This window comes from Leptonychotes weddellii, chromosome 8 (genome assembly GCF_054177405.1).
Source record: "Leptonychotes weddellii isolate Sample4059 chromosome 8, ASM5417740v2, whole genome shotgun sequence".
NCBI lineage: Eukaryota > Metazoa > Chordata > Mammalia > Carnivora > Phocidae > Leptonychotes > Leptonychotes weddellii.
Genome location: NC_138376.1, coordinates 51568501 through 51583013, shown reverse-complemented (window position 1 = coordinate 51583013; position 14513 = coordinate 51568501). Strand labels below are relative to the sequence as shown.

The 14513-nt window shown below is 39.2% G+C and overlaps 1 protein-coding gene and 1 long non-coding RNA gene across 2 annotated transcripts in view; both read right to left on the bottom strand.

Annotated features, from left to right (window-relative positions):
- Nucleotides 1–940: 940 nt before the first annotated feature.
- LOC145723024 (uncharacterized) lies at nt 941–6088 on the bottom strand. Its single transcript, XR_014147737.1, has 4 exons — nt 6046–6088; nt 1642–1746; nt 1506–1559; nt 941–1256 (listed from the first exon to the last, which is right to left on the bottom strand). It is a non-coding gene; the product is annotated as an uncharacterized LOC145723024 (long non-coding RNA).
- A 1440-nt stretch (nt 6089–7528) lies between these two features.
- Nucleotides 7529–14513, bottom strand: part of LOC102728278 (uncharacterized) — a 249854-nt gene continuing 242869 nt past the window's right edge. Inside the window, exons 21-29 of the mRNA XM_081829350.1 lie at nt 13706–13741; nt 13559–13612; nt 12835–12888; nt 11330–11383; nt 10552–10641; nt 9550–9594; nt 9375–9452; nt 7764–7799; nt 7529–7657 (exon numbers count right to left, since the gene is read on the bottom strand). Coding sequence (XP_081685476.1) covers nt 7529–7657; nt 7764–7799; nt 9375–9452; nt 9550–9594; nt 10552–10641; nt 11330–11383; nt 12835–12888; nt 13559–13612; nt 13706–13741 — 576 coding nt within the window. The remainder of the gene's footprint in view (nt 7658–7763; nt 7800–9374; nt 9453–9549; nt 9595–10551; nt 10642–11329; nt 11384–12834; nt 12889–13558; nt 13613–13705; nt 13742–14513) is intronic.

Below are 14513 nucleotides of genomic sequence, written 5' to 3'. Positions count from 1 at the left end.
AATTAACTTCTAATAAATTTAACTTAGAGTCACTTATAAAAAACCTGAATTCCAATTATTTCCTGATCTTTTTGTTATTACCTTCTCAATTGCCTCTAAAGCCCACTCCTAGAATCCAGGCAGTTAAAAGCTGTTAGACTATTAAAATCAGATATAGGTTTTGTACATTAGTGAAATTTCCTGTGGAGCATGAAGAAGCAAAAGCTCAATAATTCTTATTTTGAAAACAAAATGCCTCTACTGCTTTATTTATGGATGAAAATAAATGTTGTATTTCTTTGTTCTTTAATTTTTAATTTGGACAAAAGGCAAGCTAATTCTCACAGTTTTCTAGAATAGAATCAATATTAAAAACAATAACACATGGTGATAATTTGTAACATGGAATATAACTCTGACTCAAAAAATAGATCTACTTTATACTGTTATGATTTTCAGTACTAACATCAAGGTTAATATATGCCAGATGGCTTACTTACTTTCATTAAGAATTATTAGCATCAAAACTGTTTAAACTAACAACAATTCATCATCCTAATTGGTTTTTCTAAGAGTTAAGGTAAATTATGCAGGAAAAGAATGATATCCTGAGCATCACCATGGCTTAGAGTCAGAAAATTATACCATCGTCTCAAAAGTACATTTGACTTTGAGCCTTAGTCTGGGGGTGGGTAGCTGATCTAAACTAGTTGAATCAGATCCTTATGATAGGTTTTTTTTTTTTTTTTTCTCCCAAGAGTATGAAAGTTGAGCAGAGACACAGACAAACCAAGGTCACTGAAGTTGAATCATGTTACAGCAGTATCCCAGGGAAGTTCTGCTGCGTTTTGGAGCTGTCCCTTGTCCTTAGGCTGGTTGTTCAACTATTCCTTCAATTCCACTAGCTACCTCAGGATTCTTTTCAGTAAATCCTTGCCTTTATCTTGAGAGAGCTGGAACTGCTATCTGCTACATAAAAACAAAAACATAGTAACTGAGGGTCAACTCTGTGCTTTATTTTCCTTCTCTCAAAAACTGAACCACTGCTAATAAACATAAATGTATTATTATTTAAATTGTGTTGACATTTGAAACAACCTACCTGAATCTTTGTTTTTATTTGATTTAGCATTAAACATGAGCTACAGACAAGTTGAAGTCCTTCCTCTGAGTTCTGCAAAGAGAGTCAATAGCAGGACTATACTATCAGAGAAAAGTCTTACCTCATCACCTTTCTCACCAGGTATCCCAGGGTAGCCCCTCTCTCCTTTGTTTCCCTAAAAAGACAAGAAATTCAGCTAGTATACTGAATCGTTTTGTCATCTTTTAGAACAACAAAAACATCTCTTCTTAGTACGCTTGGGACGTAATTTGGACAGAGTCAGAGCACAAAAAAAATGACATCTGCAAATGGCTTTTACACTTTTCCAACATATTTCTTTTAAAAAGTAGTGTGTTTTAAGATTGGTTTGTCTTTTCACACTGAACTGGAAGTAGCACAGAGAGTGGAGGAGAAACTGCCCTACCTTTGGTCCCTCCCTGCCTGGGATTCCTGGAGGACCCCGTGGGCCTGGATCACCCTAGAGGACAGAGCAGTAAAGAAGTGAGAGAAGGCACCAGGTGGAAGCTACAGGGTCATCAACATCCAGCCGGCCTCCTCACCTTCTGGGCTATAGAATCATACTTTCCAGGCTCACCAGCACCAGCTTCTTCTCCTTTGTTGCTTTTTAGCCCAGGGACACTGGCATGGCAGTGGCCGCAGAAGTTCTAATGAGCAAAGAGATAAGGTTACTGAGCGATTCATCAGAGCAATCTATAAAAGTGAGGTCTGATCAGATTTGAACCTTTGTCAGAGACCAATGATACAGCAATTGATATATCACTACTTTCAGAGACTTAATTCATCCGATTTGAAAAGACTATTTTTTGTGAGGTAAAAACTACATATGAAGCTAGACAGCTGTATCTGTTTATGATATTGGTGACCCATTTTTTTTTTTTTAAAGCATGTCGGGGCACCTGGATGCCTCAGTCTGTTGAGCATCTGGCTCCTGATTTTGGCTCAGGTCATGACTTCAGGGTCCTGGGATTGAGCCCCACATAGGGCTCCCAGCTCAGTGGGGAGTCTGCTTGTCTCCATCTCCCTCTCCCTACCCCCTGCTCCTGTATGTGCTCTCTTTCTCTCTCTCTCTCTCTCAAATAAGTAAATAAAGGGGTGCCTGGGTGGCTTAGTCGTTAGGCGTCTGCCTTCAGCTCAGGTCATGGTCCCAGGGTCCTGGGATCGAGCCCTGAATCGGGCTCCCTTCTTGGTGGGAAGCCTGCTTCTCCCTCCCCCACTCCCCCTGCTTGTGTTCCCTCTCTCGCTGTGTCTCTGTCAAATAAATAAATAAAATCTTTAAATAAATAAATTTTTAAATAAAAAGCATGTCTACGATGATATGTAAGTGGGAAATTCCAAATATGTAAGGAAAAGACACATAAGTCAATAACACAGACTGTTTGAATTGTTAGCAGCATGTTTAAAAAGGGAGGTAGTAATAAAGTTCAAAATAACCAACAAGGTTACAGACCTCATACAACTGATAGTATAAATCATTAAAAAGGAGAGAAAGAAAGAAAGAGAAAGAAAGAAAAAGCTGTGAAGAAAGGATTTCTCCTTTTGAGATCAAATTAGTTGGCAGACGCTACACACAATTTACCAACATTGCCAGTGGAAGGACTCATGTGAGAAATAATTACTTGAGTGACTTGGACTTGACTCTGTGTCAAATCCAAGCGCAGATAAGGAAATCTAAGTGGAATTACCTTGCCATTGCCTTCTCTGTAACCTTTAGCTGATCTGGAAAGGCTTGAATTTAAGTGTCTGAGCTCACAAGATAAACTTCTCAGCACATTGCTAAAGAGCAAGTGCTTGTGAAAAGCCCTAAAAAGGCTTATTTTTAAATTGTTAGAGTAAGAATATGATCAGGAAAGGCACAGAATAGGGACCACTGGGTGGAGGAGATGGTTTAATTTTAACAGTTGACAGAAGGTAGGACAATACCAGCCTCTCTTCTTCCATTCTTTTCACCAAAGGGAAGAATCTTGAAATGTAAAAAAGGGAACTGAAGCTTGCCATTAATGAGAAGTTGCCAAGAAAGCTCATGGCTATTCAAGCTCAATATTTTTGCTCAGTGAATATCAGAATAAGTCTGATTTCCAAAAACACGCTCCTTGGAAGACTAATTCCATATACTGTTGAAAAGGTTCTGAGGTAATTTCTCTAAAAAATGCTGGATTAAAGAGCTCTCTCTTCATGGTGGTCCATTCCTAGAGCTGGTATATATAAAAGGGAGCCAGAGTGTGCAACATTTCCCAGAACCAATTTTGCCATCAGGATCTTTTCACAGAGCTGATGTATTGGTAGAGGAAATAATAATAATAATAAATATATATATAATTGTAGATCCACTACTTATACTATCTGAAAAACTATGAAGAAAGAGAGAGATGCCAGAGGACTTATGAGAACCAAGAAGTTTTCTGTATTTCAAAAGGCATGAAGAAGATGAATTATTGTATCTGTAGACAAATAAATGTGGCATATATCAATATGGAGCAAAACCCTGGCATATCAACACTCAGCAGTATTTTAGGATGGATTATTCAATTGATTGTTTTAATAAAACATAGAAGAATGGTAATCATTATGAGTCAATAAAATTTTCTCAGAGTCATTTTAAACGGGCCCCATTTTCTTTAGGTTAGGGTTGCCAGAATGGTAAATCAAGGGAAATGATTTCACTGAGGGTCTTGAAAAAAGTCTTTAGATTTTTCTTACAGAGAGAATAAAGATGCATCAATTATTAGCCAATGTACAATCTCATTCAAAGAGGGATGGATGCACAGATTAACCTACATGAAGTCTTTGAAGGGCCATTGGGTCTGGAATTATGTCAGTTCTTTACTACATTTTAATCAAAGATACTTTTGAAAACAGAAGGCAGATGACAAAGTTTTCTAAAGACTCTAGACAAGAGAGGGAGACTTAATGCATTGGGTAATACGATCAGAATTTAAAATTACATTGGATTGACCTAACAGATCCAAACTCCAATCTAAGTCCCTGTATTTGGACTCCACTTTGGGGAACTCCATACTTTCCCCTTCTCTGGAATGCAGTTTGATGGGACTCTCAGTTGAGGTGTCCTGCCTCTCACCCATCAGCTCTCCTGGGACTCAGAACCTCAGTGAGGTAATGTCAGGGCTGGACCAGTGGCAGAGCACACTCATTAAGGGGATGCTGTCCTGGTGAACCCATCAATTATGTCCACATCTGAGGCCTTTGGAGTCCTGGTTCTCGTCAGAGCCTATTCAGTCTTTTTGTCTATTCTGTGAGCCGCCCTATATTCTATCAGGATATTCATTTCTGCCGAAGGGTGCAAGTTTTGATCCTAACTCTTCTGGAATGATTAGGTTTAACTCTTAAGAGGCCTATGATTTCCAGCATTAACTGTCCTTGTGAAGAACTGAAGACAACACGTGAGGACCTGTGTTCCTGGGTTAATGTTGTGCTTTCTAGCTGTGTGACTCTGAGGAAGTTACTTAGCTGCTCAGAACGTCAGTTTCTAATGTATAAAATGGGGATACTCCCACAGTCTACATTTACAGGATTTCTGTGAAGATTAAGTGAGATGCTGTAAGTAAAGCAGTGTACTGCCTGCCATGTAACTGTAACTCAACGAATATAAGGTCTTCCTAAAATCCCCATAAACACTCTTTTTCGACTTATAAGAAAATGTTGACTTTTGAAGGTCTGAAGGTCTTAAAAACCTCCTGTAACTTATTTTTATATTGATACTCATATTTATATTGATATTTATATGTATTCTCAAATTTTTTTTTTTAAGATTTATTTGCGAGAGAGAGAATGAGAGACAGAGAACATGAGAGGGAGGAGGGTCAAAGGGAGAAGCAGACTCCCTGCTGAGCAGGGAGTCTGATGTGGGACTCAATCCCGGGACTCCAGGATCATGACCTGAGCCGAAGGCAGTCACTTAACCAACTGAGCCACCCAGGCGCCCAATATTCTCAAATTTTTAATCATCTAGCAAATACTTATACCAGAATTCTTGAGTCTTTGAATTTAAATCAACAAATATTCCTGCCTGCCTACTATTATGTAAGTCATTGTACAAACCACTGGGCTAAATGCTAGGAATATAAAATAAATCGCATATATACACATATAGCCTAAGTTTGTGTGTGCGTGTGTGTGCACCTGTATGCTCATATACACTGTCCATTCACATATAGATAGATAGGACACAGAAGGTTTGAGTATAATGTGAAGGGACCGATTTTCATCTGGGTTCACGCGATCTTAGCGTGCCATGAAAAAATATTACAAATACATAACCTTAAAGGTATCCATTATCATTCTCCCCATCTGTATTACAAATAAAACACAGGGTAGTATTGGAGGCAAAAATGGTAGCAAGATTTATTCCTTATGAGATGAATAATAGGTAGAGATAGCTTTTATTTAACAGAGTAACAGGTGTTAGGGCCATTGTTGGCTTTGGAATTCTATAACTCACTCTGTAAAATCCCATGACATCAAAGTTCAGCCCTGCAAGCTAGCTGTTTATTGAGCAGCACCAGTTTTCATCCTGGGACTGGTGAGGGTAGGTCCAAGTAAGAAGGATTAGGTTTCACAGTAGTGAGCCAGGGCGGCCAAACACCCATGAGGTGAAAGCCATCCCTCCAGAGAAGAGAATGGTCTACTCAAAGGTGTTGATGGCACTGCTCCTTCCTGTGTAGCTCATCTCAGAACTACCACCTTCACCCACCACCCCTCACACCCAAACTGACAGGGAGGTAAAGAAGAGGAGAGTGGAGGGATTAGTACAAGTGGCCCAAGATACATAAAAATATGTGTTCCTTTTTCTATCTTAAAGATGTTCTGCCTTTTAAAAAATTGAATTTTAGCCCAGGCTAAGCAATTAATTCAACTTCTGATAAAGACTTCCTTTCTCCTTTTTCCTAAAAATTAACATGTAAATTTCTTACATAGCAACAGAGTACCTTAAGCAAGACACCGATGTCTCCCAAGAGAGGAAGTGCAATCTGCATTGAAGGAGAAAAAACCTGAATACATGTATCTATGCACATACATGCACATAATACAATACAAACATACGATATATTGTACATGTTTTTCCTCAAAGCGTCATGCCAATTGAGATTTGTCATGGGGCTTCTAAGAGCCTCACTGTCAGAATGGCTGGCTTTATATTTCAGATCACAAAATAGGCATATGACACTGACAGGATTCATAACTTTGAGAAGTATTCACTATTCCTCTGCGATGAACATGTAAAGACACCCATATTGTGGTTTGGAGTCCTGCATCTCTATTTTATATTTTCATGACATGGCAACTTTTATGCCAACCTTCGTATATTCTTGGCTTTAAATAATACATAAAGGTAAATCATTTATTAAAAGGAAGTCACCACTCTGCCAAACAAATTATCAGGCTGTTGAGAAATAAAAAAAGTCTAGAACGAGTTTGTCTGAAAGTTCTTTCTCACTGGAGTTCAAAAGAGCCAACAGGTGGCCTCCATGATTTGCAAGAGAGACACTGAAGGAACTCAGGCAGCGTTTGGGCCTCGTGTCTTAAATTGTCCTTTCGGAGAGACGCTGCAAACCCAAGTAACACTTTATAAGAATCCTAGATGATACACACACATGATTCACTTGGCAGTGGAGTTAAAGTAAGGCCAAAATATGCCTCTGCACGTAGCTTATAAAAGGCACATAAGGCCCAACCAGTGTGGGAGGGAGAAGGATTTGTGAGACTTAGAACCGAGAGGCCAGATTTGGATTTTATCATACAAAACTCTTAATACAATGTCATGTACCATATGGCCGCTCAAATTGTAACTGCTGATTCTGAGGCTATTTAAAGGGATTTCTCTGTCGCTCAAAGCCAGGTTCATCCTGAAATAAAACTTTGGAACACACATTTAGCGCCTAAACCCATTTTTTAAGCGCCTACTCAAGCCGGTTTTCATAATTTAATCATCTCAGCATCTTAAAGCCACAGAATCAATGGCTATGTACCATATTGTAGGTAACTTACCTGCAAACTTTCATTTAGAAAAATAAAATTCATTTAGTCGGTAGCATTAGAAAGAACAAAAGTTGTGGCTATATATTTTAACTCAATTTTCTATGGGGTTGAGACATTATGTGCCAAGGCTCAGCCTGGGGCAAAATTGTATAGCTGAATTAGACCCTTAGGAAATAAGTATTCATCACACACACACACACACAAAATGCCAATGCAGCTTGAACTTTTTTCCCCAAATCACCAAGCAGTCACTGAGCATTCTAATTAGTTTGGACAGTAAAGGTTGCTTGGTAGGCTGTGCAGCTGCTGGGTGCATTAAAGATACCTACGTTAGGTGGGCATAGTCTGTTGACTTACCGGGTCACCTGGGGGGCCTGGCAGACCTGGCTTTCCATCCCTCCCTGGAGCTCCCTGAAAACAGAATCATCGTGTTCAAAGCTTTGCATGGTAGCACAGGAGTAGATTCAAATAGGCTGGTGGGGAAGAGGAGGTAAAGATGGTCCTTACATCATTCCCTGGGGTCCCTGGAGTCCCTGGCAATCCAGGGAGACCTCGAGGACCCTGGAAAGTGGGGGGAATAGGTACTTATGAGGACAGTTTTTCAGTAATTTCCTCCAAGTAAGCAAGCTGGATTTGTTGTGCCAAATAACTTGGTTACGTAGCTTACCTGAATACCCGGCTCTCCAGTGGGTCCTTGGGAGCCCTGAGCAGAATGAGATCCAATTATCAGAATTCTTCCAGGAATGTCCATAAATTATCCACGGGGGATAAAGAGCTATGTATTGTAATTTACTTAGTGGAACAACAGGGCTTGCCACCTTGCACCCCCTGAAAACTCCCTGTGAAGTCGGCTAAGACTTCTGGATGGCAGGTAAATACTTAAGCAGATGCCTTTTGCGGGAGCCGTCGGAAGGATTTTGCTCAGATGCCCTAGGCGATCTCTCTTGGTACCATCATCTGTCCCTGTACCTTCACGACCACACGGTGCACCCACATTCTATCTGTTCAGAAACTGGCTGCTGATAGGCTGACTGGCTCAGGACTCGCTTTCTTTTCTGCTTTCTACTTCAAGTCATTTCTCCGTTTGAAGAAATCGCCAGAACCAGTGTTCAGGGACAGGAGTAGGCAGTAAAGCATCCATCGCCATACTTTTCTACGTTAGTAAATTGGAATTTGGGGGAAGCCACATGAGGCTGGGCAGTGATCAGTGAACCTAATGACGAGAGCTCCCTCCCTACTACATAAGCACAGATCATGGAAGGAGGAGTTGACAACCTAGGTAAGTAAATAGCGGGGTTCTCAGCAGCTGACTTCAGTAGCTGCTCACCCACATTTCCTTTCTTGTTTTTTAAAATAAATATTCATATCACTGTTACTGTCAAAGCTACTTTTTGTACCCTTTCTATTTATACTGTGTCCTTAGTTATTAATATATTTTTTTAATTTTTTGCTTCAGCCTCCTTCAGTCCTTTAATAATTTCCCGATCTGTTTTGTTACTGTGTTTAATCTCCCATCACTAGTGGTTTTTTATATTCTTGCCCCAGAGAATCAATCACACACAACGTAACCATTCACTATGCCTTCTTTTACCTCTCATGATAATTTCATTACAAGGCCAATTTCCCAAATTAATGCCATTAGAATTAGGGTTTATTTCCACTTTTCTTGTTCCAGAATCTTTTAGGTTTTTTTCATAGTAAATAAAGAGTTCTCATTACTACTTAGTCAACAAGTATGCATACAGAGGTCATTATCATCAGGCACTGTCCTTGTAGCTAAAACACATTAAAAAACTGCCCATTCTCTGTCTTCCCTATTATAAATGACTTCTATTCTCTCTTCCTGAATATATTAATTAAGAGATTTTTGACATCATCTCATTTATACATGCTCCATTCACTTTAAATATTAACTTTTAATTTTATTCTCACTAAAAACAAACAGTAATATATAAATCCTAATCTTAGGCACTTGTATCATCTTACAAACATTCATTTGTACTTTTTAATATGTAGAATGGAGGAACAAAGGGTTAAATAACTGCTTCTAATCCCAAATCAGTGTACACGAGACCAGCATCTGTACGTCAGTAAACAGCACCATCCCTGTGCTCAGCTATGTAACCTCAATGCTCATCAATTCTCTCCCTCTGACTAGTGTTTATTTATATTTCCTCCTCTGACCATTTATTCCTTTCTCCTGATTCAAGTTTGTCACTGGATTTTATTTGATTATTGGAATTGACCAGGTTCAAAAGCTTGATGGAATTTCACTTACTGTTCGGCCAGGAACTCCCACCCCCGGTGGGCCTCTGTCACCTGGGGAACCGTGGACGCCCGGCAGTCCTCGCTCGCCCTGTGCAACCAGAGGCTTCCGTTAGTGCGAGGCTCACGAAATTCCAGGCTGTATTTTCTTATTAATTCTTTAGAAATTATCTATGATATTTTCATACCTTTGGCCCACGAGGACCAGGTGCTCCAGGATTTCCATCTAATCCCTAACAGAAAAAAATCGAGGTAAATACATTTCTTTTTCTAAAAAGGTTAAAAGCATCTTAGAAATTATAGCTCAAAAATGGTTAATGGTGCTTCATCCTTCTTGAATAAACCCTTTTCTGTAAAAAAAATAAGAAACAGGGAATACATATTTTGCTAGGTTATAGATTTTGTATAGTTACTTTAAAATACAAGGTGTTTTCATTTTTAGGGGAGGTGGGTGCGGGATGGATGAAATAGGTGAAGGGGATTAAGAGTACACTTATCTTGATGAGCACTGAGTGATATATGGAATTGTTGAATCACTATATTATACACTTGAAATTAATATAACACTGTACTGGAATTAAAATAAAAAACTTAATAATAAAAAAGATGTTTTTGTCTTTAAAATGAGGCATCTGATACTGAGAACTATTTATTATCAACAATTAATATAAAAAGTCAAAGAGGATGAGAAAAAAAAAAAGTATGTGAAATAGGCACATTGGTTATTTAGATTTTCCAGCTATTCAATTTTTCTATGTCCTGGAAATTGCCCGGCCACAAGGACATTTTCTGCAAATGACCATGAATGGCCATCCCTACAGAGCCCCTGGAAAGAAAATTTCAGGCAGTTCTTCTGTTTTAACATAGCGTCCTAGGAAGGCTTACAATTTAAACTAGTGTATCTTACTAGCTCCTTGGATCCCTAAAGAATTCATGCAGAAGATTCAGGGGGCCTATGAATCTTTCAAAACCGTATGTAAAATAGGTATGTGCATTTTATTTTCAGAAAAGAGCCCTTCACCTGCATCAAATTTCCAAAGAGGTTAGAGCTCTGACCTAAAGAACGAGATGAATATTTCTTTTTCTGCAGATCTCAATTGATTCCTATACTTGTGATCTGAAACTGGGAACACACAAGTGGTAGTTAATGAACTTTCAAGGGAGATATTAGGAAAAGGGCTGGTACTTACCGGTTCCCCTGGCAGGCTTTTCCCTGGAGGACCAGCCTCACCTTTTGGACCAGGAAGCCCAGGAGGGCCTACAGTCCCACCTGGAGATCCCTGAGGAAGACAAGGAAAGATTCTTACATCATTGCTCAGGTTTGTGGTGGGAGTTGTGGAGGCAGTTTCCATTGCTTTGAGTTGTCATCATAACCAAACTTCATTTTCTCGTTCATTCACTTGTTCAATAATATGTACAGAGGGCCTGATTTATGCCAAGCACTGTTCCAGTTATCGTAAATGCATTTACATTTTGTGGTGAGTTATGTGACAATAAGTTTAGTAGTATCATGCCATATGCATGTACATGGATCTGTGCATAAAAGGGCATCTATTCAGAAGTTCTTTCATGATCTTTATGTTTTCTTTAAGTTATTTCTAAGTGAAGGTTCAACATTAATATACTATTTCCATGTAGACAACAGGAAAAAGGTCCTAAAAGATGGAGACTTCCTAGAGCTACTCCAGAGTCGGCCGCTGAGCTTGAAACAGAGTTTCTGAGTCCTGAGGTCTTCATCTTTAAGTCAGTTCATTTTGTTACATTGTGTTTCTGTGTCAGAATGAGGGCTGTCCCAATGCAGAACTCCAGGGGGCACAATTCATGCCATCGTTTCTGTGGCTGTCTATCCCCTGCACAGTCCTGGCAGCTTTGTCCTATCCCTTCACTCCCCCAAAGCCCTTATGATCCTCTGTCTCTTCCTCCTACTGAATTACTTAATTTACAAAATGGATAAAATGGAAGCTCTACCTTTTCTCCTTTAATGCCTTGTTTTCCCGGGATACCATGTTCTCCTGGCAATCCCTAGAAAATTCAGAATTAATGGGAAAGAACAATTAGAGTATCTCTTATTATAAGAACATCTCTACCTGTGAGTCTTTGTCAGGCGAACAGAATTGTAACACACAAAGTATGAAGGGATGGGCTGATTTTGGCCTGTTAGAGAGGAAAACGCATTAGTGAAAATATGTGGCTTGTTTCAAGTGAAGTGACCTCGATGTAATGGAAAAGAAACCAAATAAGGGAGAACTGAACCAAATGCCCCATCCATGTTATTGGATGGAAAGTGGAAGGATGGTGGTTGGTAGCATCATATCATGATATAGAAGGATGATGGGCTAAATAGGAAAACATACTTTTACTGTGTTTAGCAACAGTGGCTCTTTCCCTTTTGATTTTATTCTCTTTCTCAGCTCCAGCCACTATCACTTAATCTCACTTCTTGGGTAACTTATGTCTCCACCTGTGCCACCAGAATTTTCTCTCTTTCCATAAGATCTCTCCACTAGGTACACTCACCTGGCTCATTAGATGACTTTGGGGGGAGCAACAAAAAGCTTTGCTCACAAACTGAGTGTTCAAAGTACGAAGCAGAACAAATGCTCTGAAAAAGAGACCTGTGGAGGCTCAGTCAGGAAGCTTGAAGGATACAGCAGGAGGTCATGGGGCTGTTCTCAAGATGATGAGAAAAGGAGAGATTCTAATAGTTGCATAGAAAGTGCTGGAATTGTGGCCAGATAGGGATCAGTTTCCAAGAAGTTATGGCCAGACATTTCTCTTATTTTGCTCAAGTGAGGATGATGGTGAGTCTTAACTCCCAAATTGTGGAAGGCCAGGCTAGGGCAGTTGTTGAAGGAACAAAAGACTTAGCTGGGGGAATGGATAGAAAAGTGCATTTAAAGGACATGAGAGAGAGAGCGAAAGAGAGAGACAGACCGAGACAGAAAGAATAATGGGACCACTAGAATTAGGTTATGCAACCTGAGGACTCTTCTCCAATGGCATTAGAGAAATATTTTCAGCCAAAAGACTTGCTTTTTTTTTAGAGACTCTTGCAAGAAAACAACAATAGAAACTTAAGAAGTGTCTTTTTTGGATGGAGAATTAAACCAAAGCCATGCATAATGAAAATGCTTGCTTCCTATCTTAGTTTTCCTTATTTCTTTTGATGTTTCCAGTCTCTCTTCCTGGTGGAACACCACTGACAAGCACATCCAAAGTGATAACTTAGTTAACTTGACTTCCAAAGACTGATTTATTAGGCTAATGATATTCAAAAGGACCTCATATGAATATAGGAAGTTACTAGCCTTCCTAATAACCCCTGACATCAGGTGTGATCAGTTTTGGTAGTAGAGATGACCTATGTCTTTGGAAAATGTAGTATAACTCAGTCACATGAAAAGATGTGGACATTCTTTAAGACATTAATTTAATTTCCACATATCGAAGACACTTGTACTTGCTATACATACAATATCTCCTGGTGGTCCTCTAGGTCCCATAGAGCCTGCAGGTCCTTGTTGACCCTAAAAGAGAAGGTGAAATGTCCTTCAACTCTATTAAAAAAAAGATTGTAGCTGAATATATGTAAAACATGGTATGATTTTTACAGAGAAAGACAGGCTTTCTATCATCCTACCTTCTCTGAATAATTCTGAAATGTGCTTTGGGTTTACAAAGATAGTTTGGAGATGTTCTCATTTAAATGGGTCTTTTCCCACCAGCAAGGGAGGCCAGGATAACCTGCCTTACCCATGGGTGGGAGCGCATCACATTAGTCTTTCCCACACCTCCCCATGGCTGGTCTTTCTTGGGACATTCCTGTGGAATCCCACATGGGGAACTCAAGCAACTGCATAAATTTGGCTAAGAGATTGAATCTTGAATCCCATTCACTTTAAGTATATAGCTCAGGGTCATAGGTTTTGCTCACATTGTTTACTCTAAACCTTTTAGGGATGTTATTGTAAATATGCTCTGAAGAAGAGTTTAAAAACCCAACTGTGAACCAAAAGGCACAATTACTATGAGTGTAATAAATGCAGCCAATGGGGGGAAATCACCATGGAAACATGATAAAGTCTCTGAGAACTTTTGTGAAGAAAACGAGTGGCACATCAGAGCCGTTTGTTTTACACGGAAATGGCTATAACTCCAAAATTATTTCTTCTTTTATCTCAGTTATTTCTTATATACCTTTAGTCCTGGGCTTCCTATTAAACCGGGGGGACCAGGATCTCCAGGTTCACCCTGAACACATGGGTGGGAAGGTAAGTGAAATGGTTACTTTAATCTTCACAATCTCATTGGATTGGAGATGCAATAAGAAGGTCAGGAGATTACCTTTATTCCCTGTGATCCCATTAGCCCAGGTTCTCCCTGTAAAAAAAAATTACCATTTATGTAATGCTTAAACTCAGATGGGATGAGCATCTCTAACACTTGAATTCATCTGCATTTCTACTAATTAACGTAATATAGGGGGAATTACGGATGACATGATGAAGTCAAGGAGAGGTCATTCTAAAACATGATTTAAAATACTTATTGCTAATATGTAAACAATAACTCATTTTCTTTCTTCATTTATTTATTTATTTAATTTAAATTAAATTCAAGTTAGTTAACGTATAGTGTAGTGTTGGTTTCAGGGTTTCTTTCTTCTTTATAACAGTTTTTTTCCCTCAGTATCACTTTGACTCTATAATCATCATAGTTCATTAGCAATCACTGCATTCTCCACTTAGCTGACATTTTCGTGACTTGCCACCAACTAATCTTATATCTCAGAGGATTAAAACCTCAGATGAAGGGGGAAAAGAAAATGAAGGGGGAAAAGAAAGAGTAAAATCTAAGTTAATGTTCTGGTGATTCTACCATTGGGTATATGTACTTAATGAACAAAAAAAAAAAAATTAAGGTTACCCAAAAGAGGACAATATTGGCTATTATTTTTATTTTTTTTTTATTCTTATGTTAATCCCCATACATTACATCATTAGTTCTAGATGAAGTGTTCCATGATTCATTGTTCGTGCACAACACCCAGTGCTCCATGCAGAACGTGCCCTCCTCAATACCCACCACCAGGCCAACCCATCCTCCCACCCCCTCCCCTCTAGAACCCTCAGTTTGTTTTTCAGAGTCCATC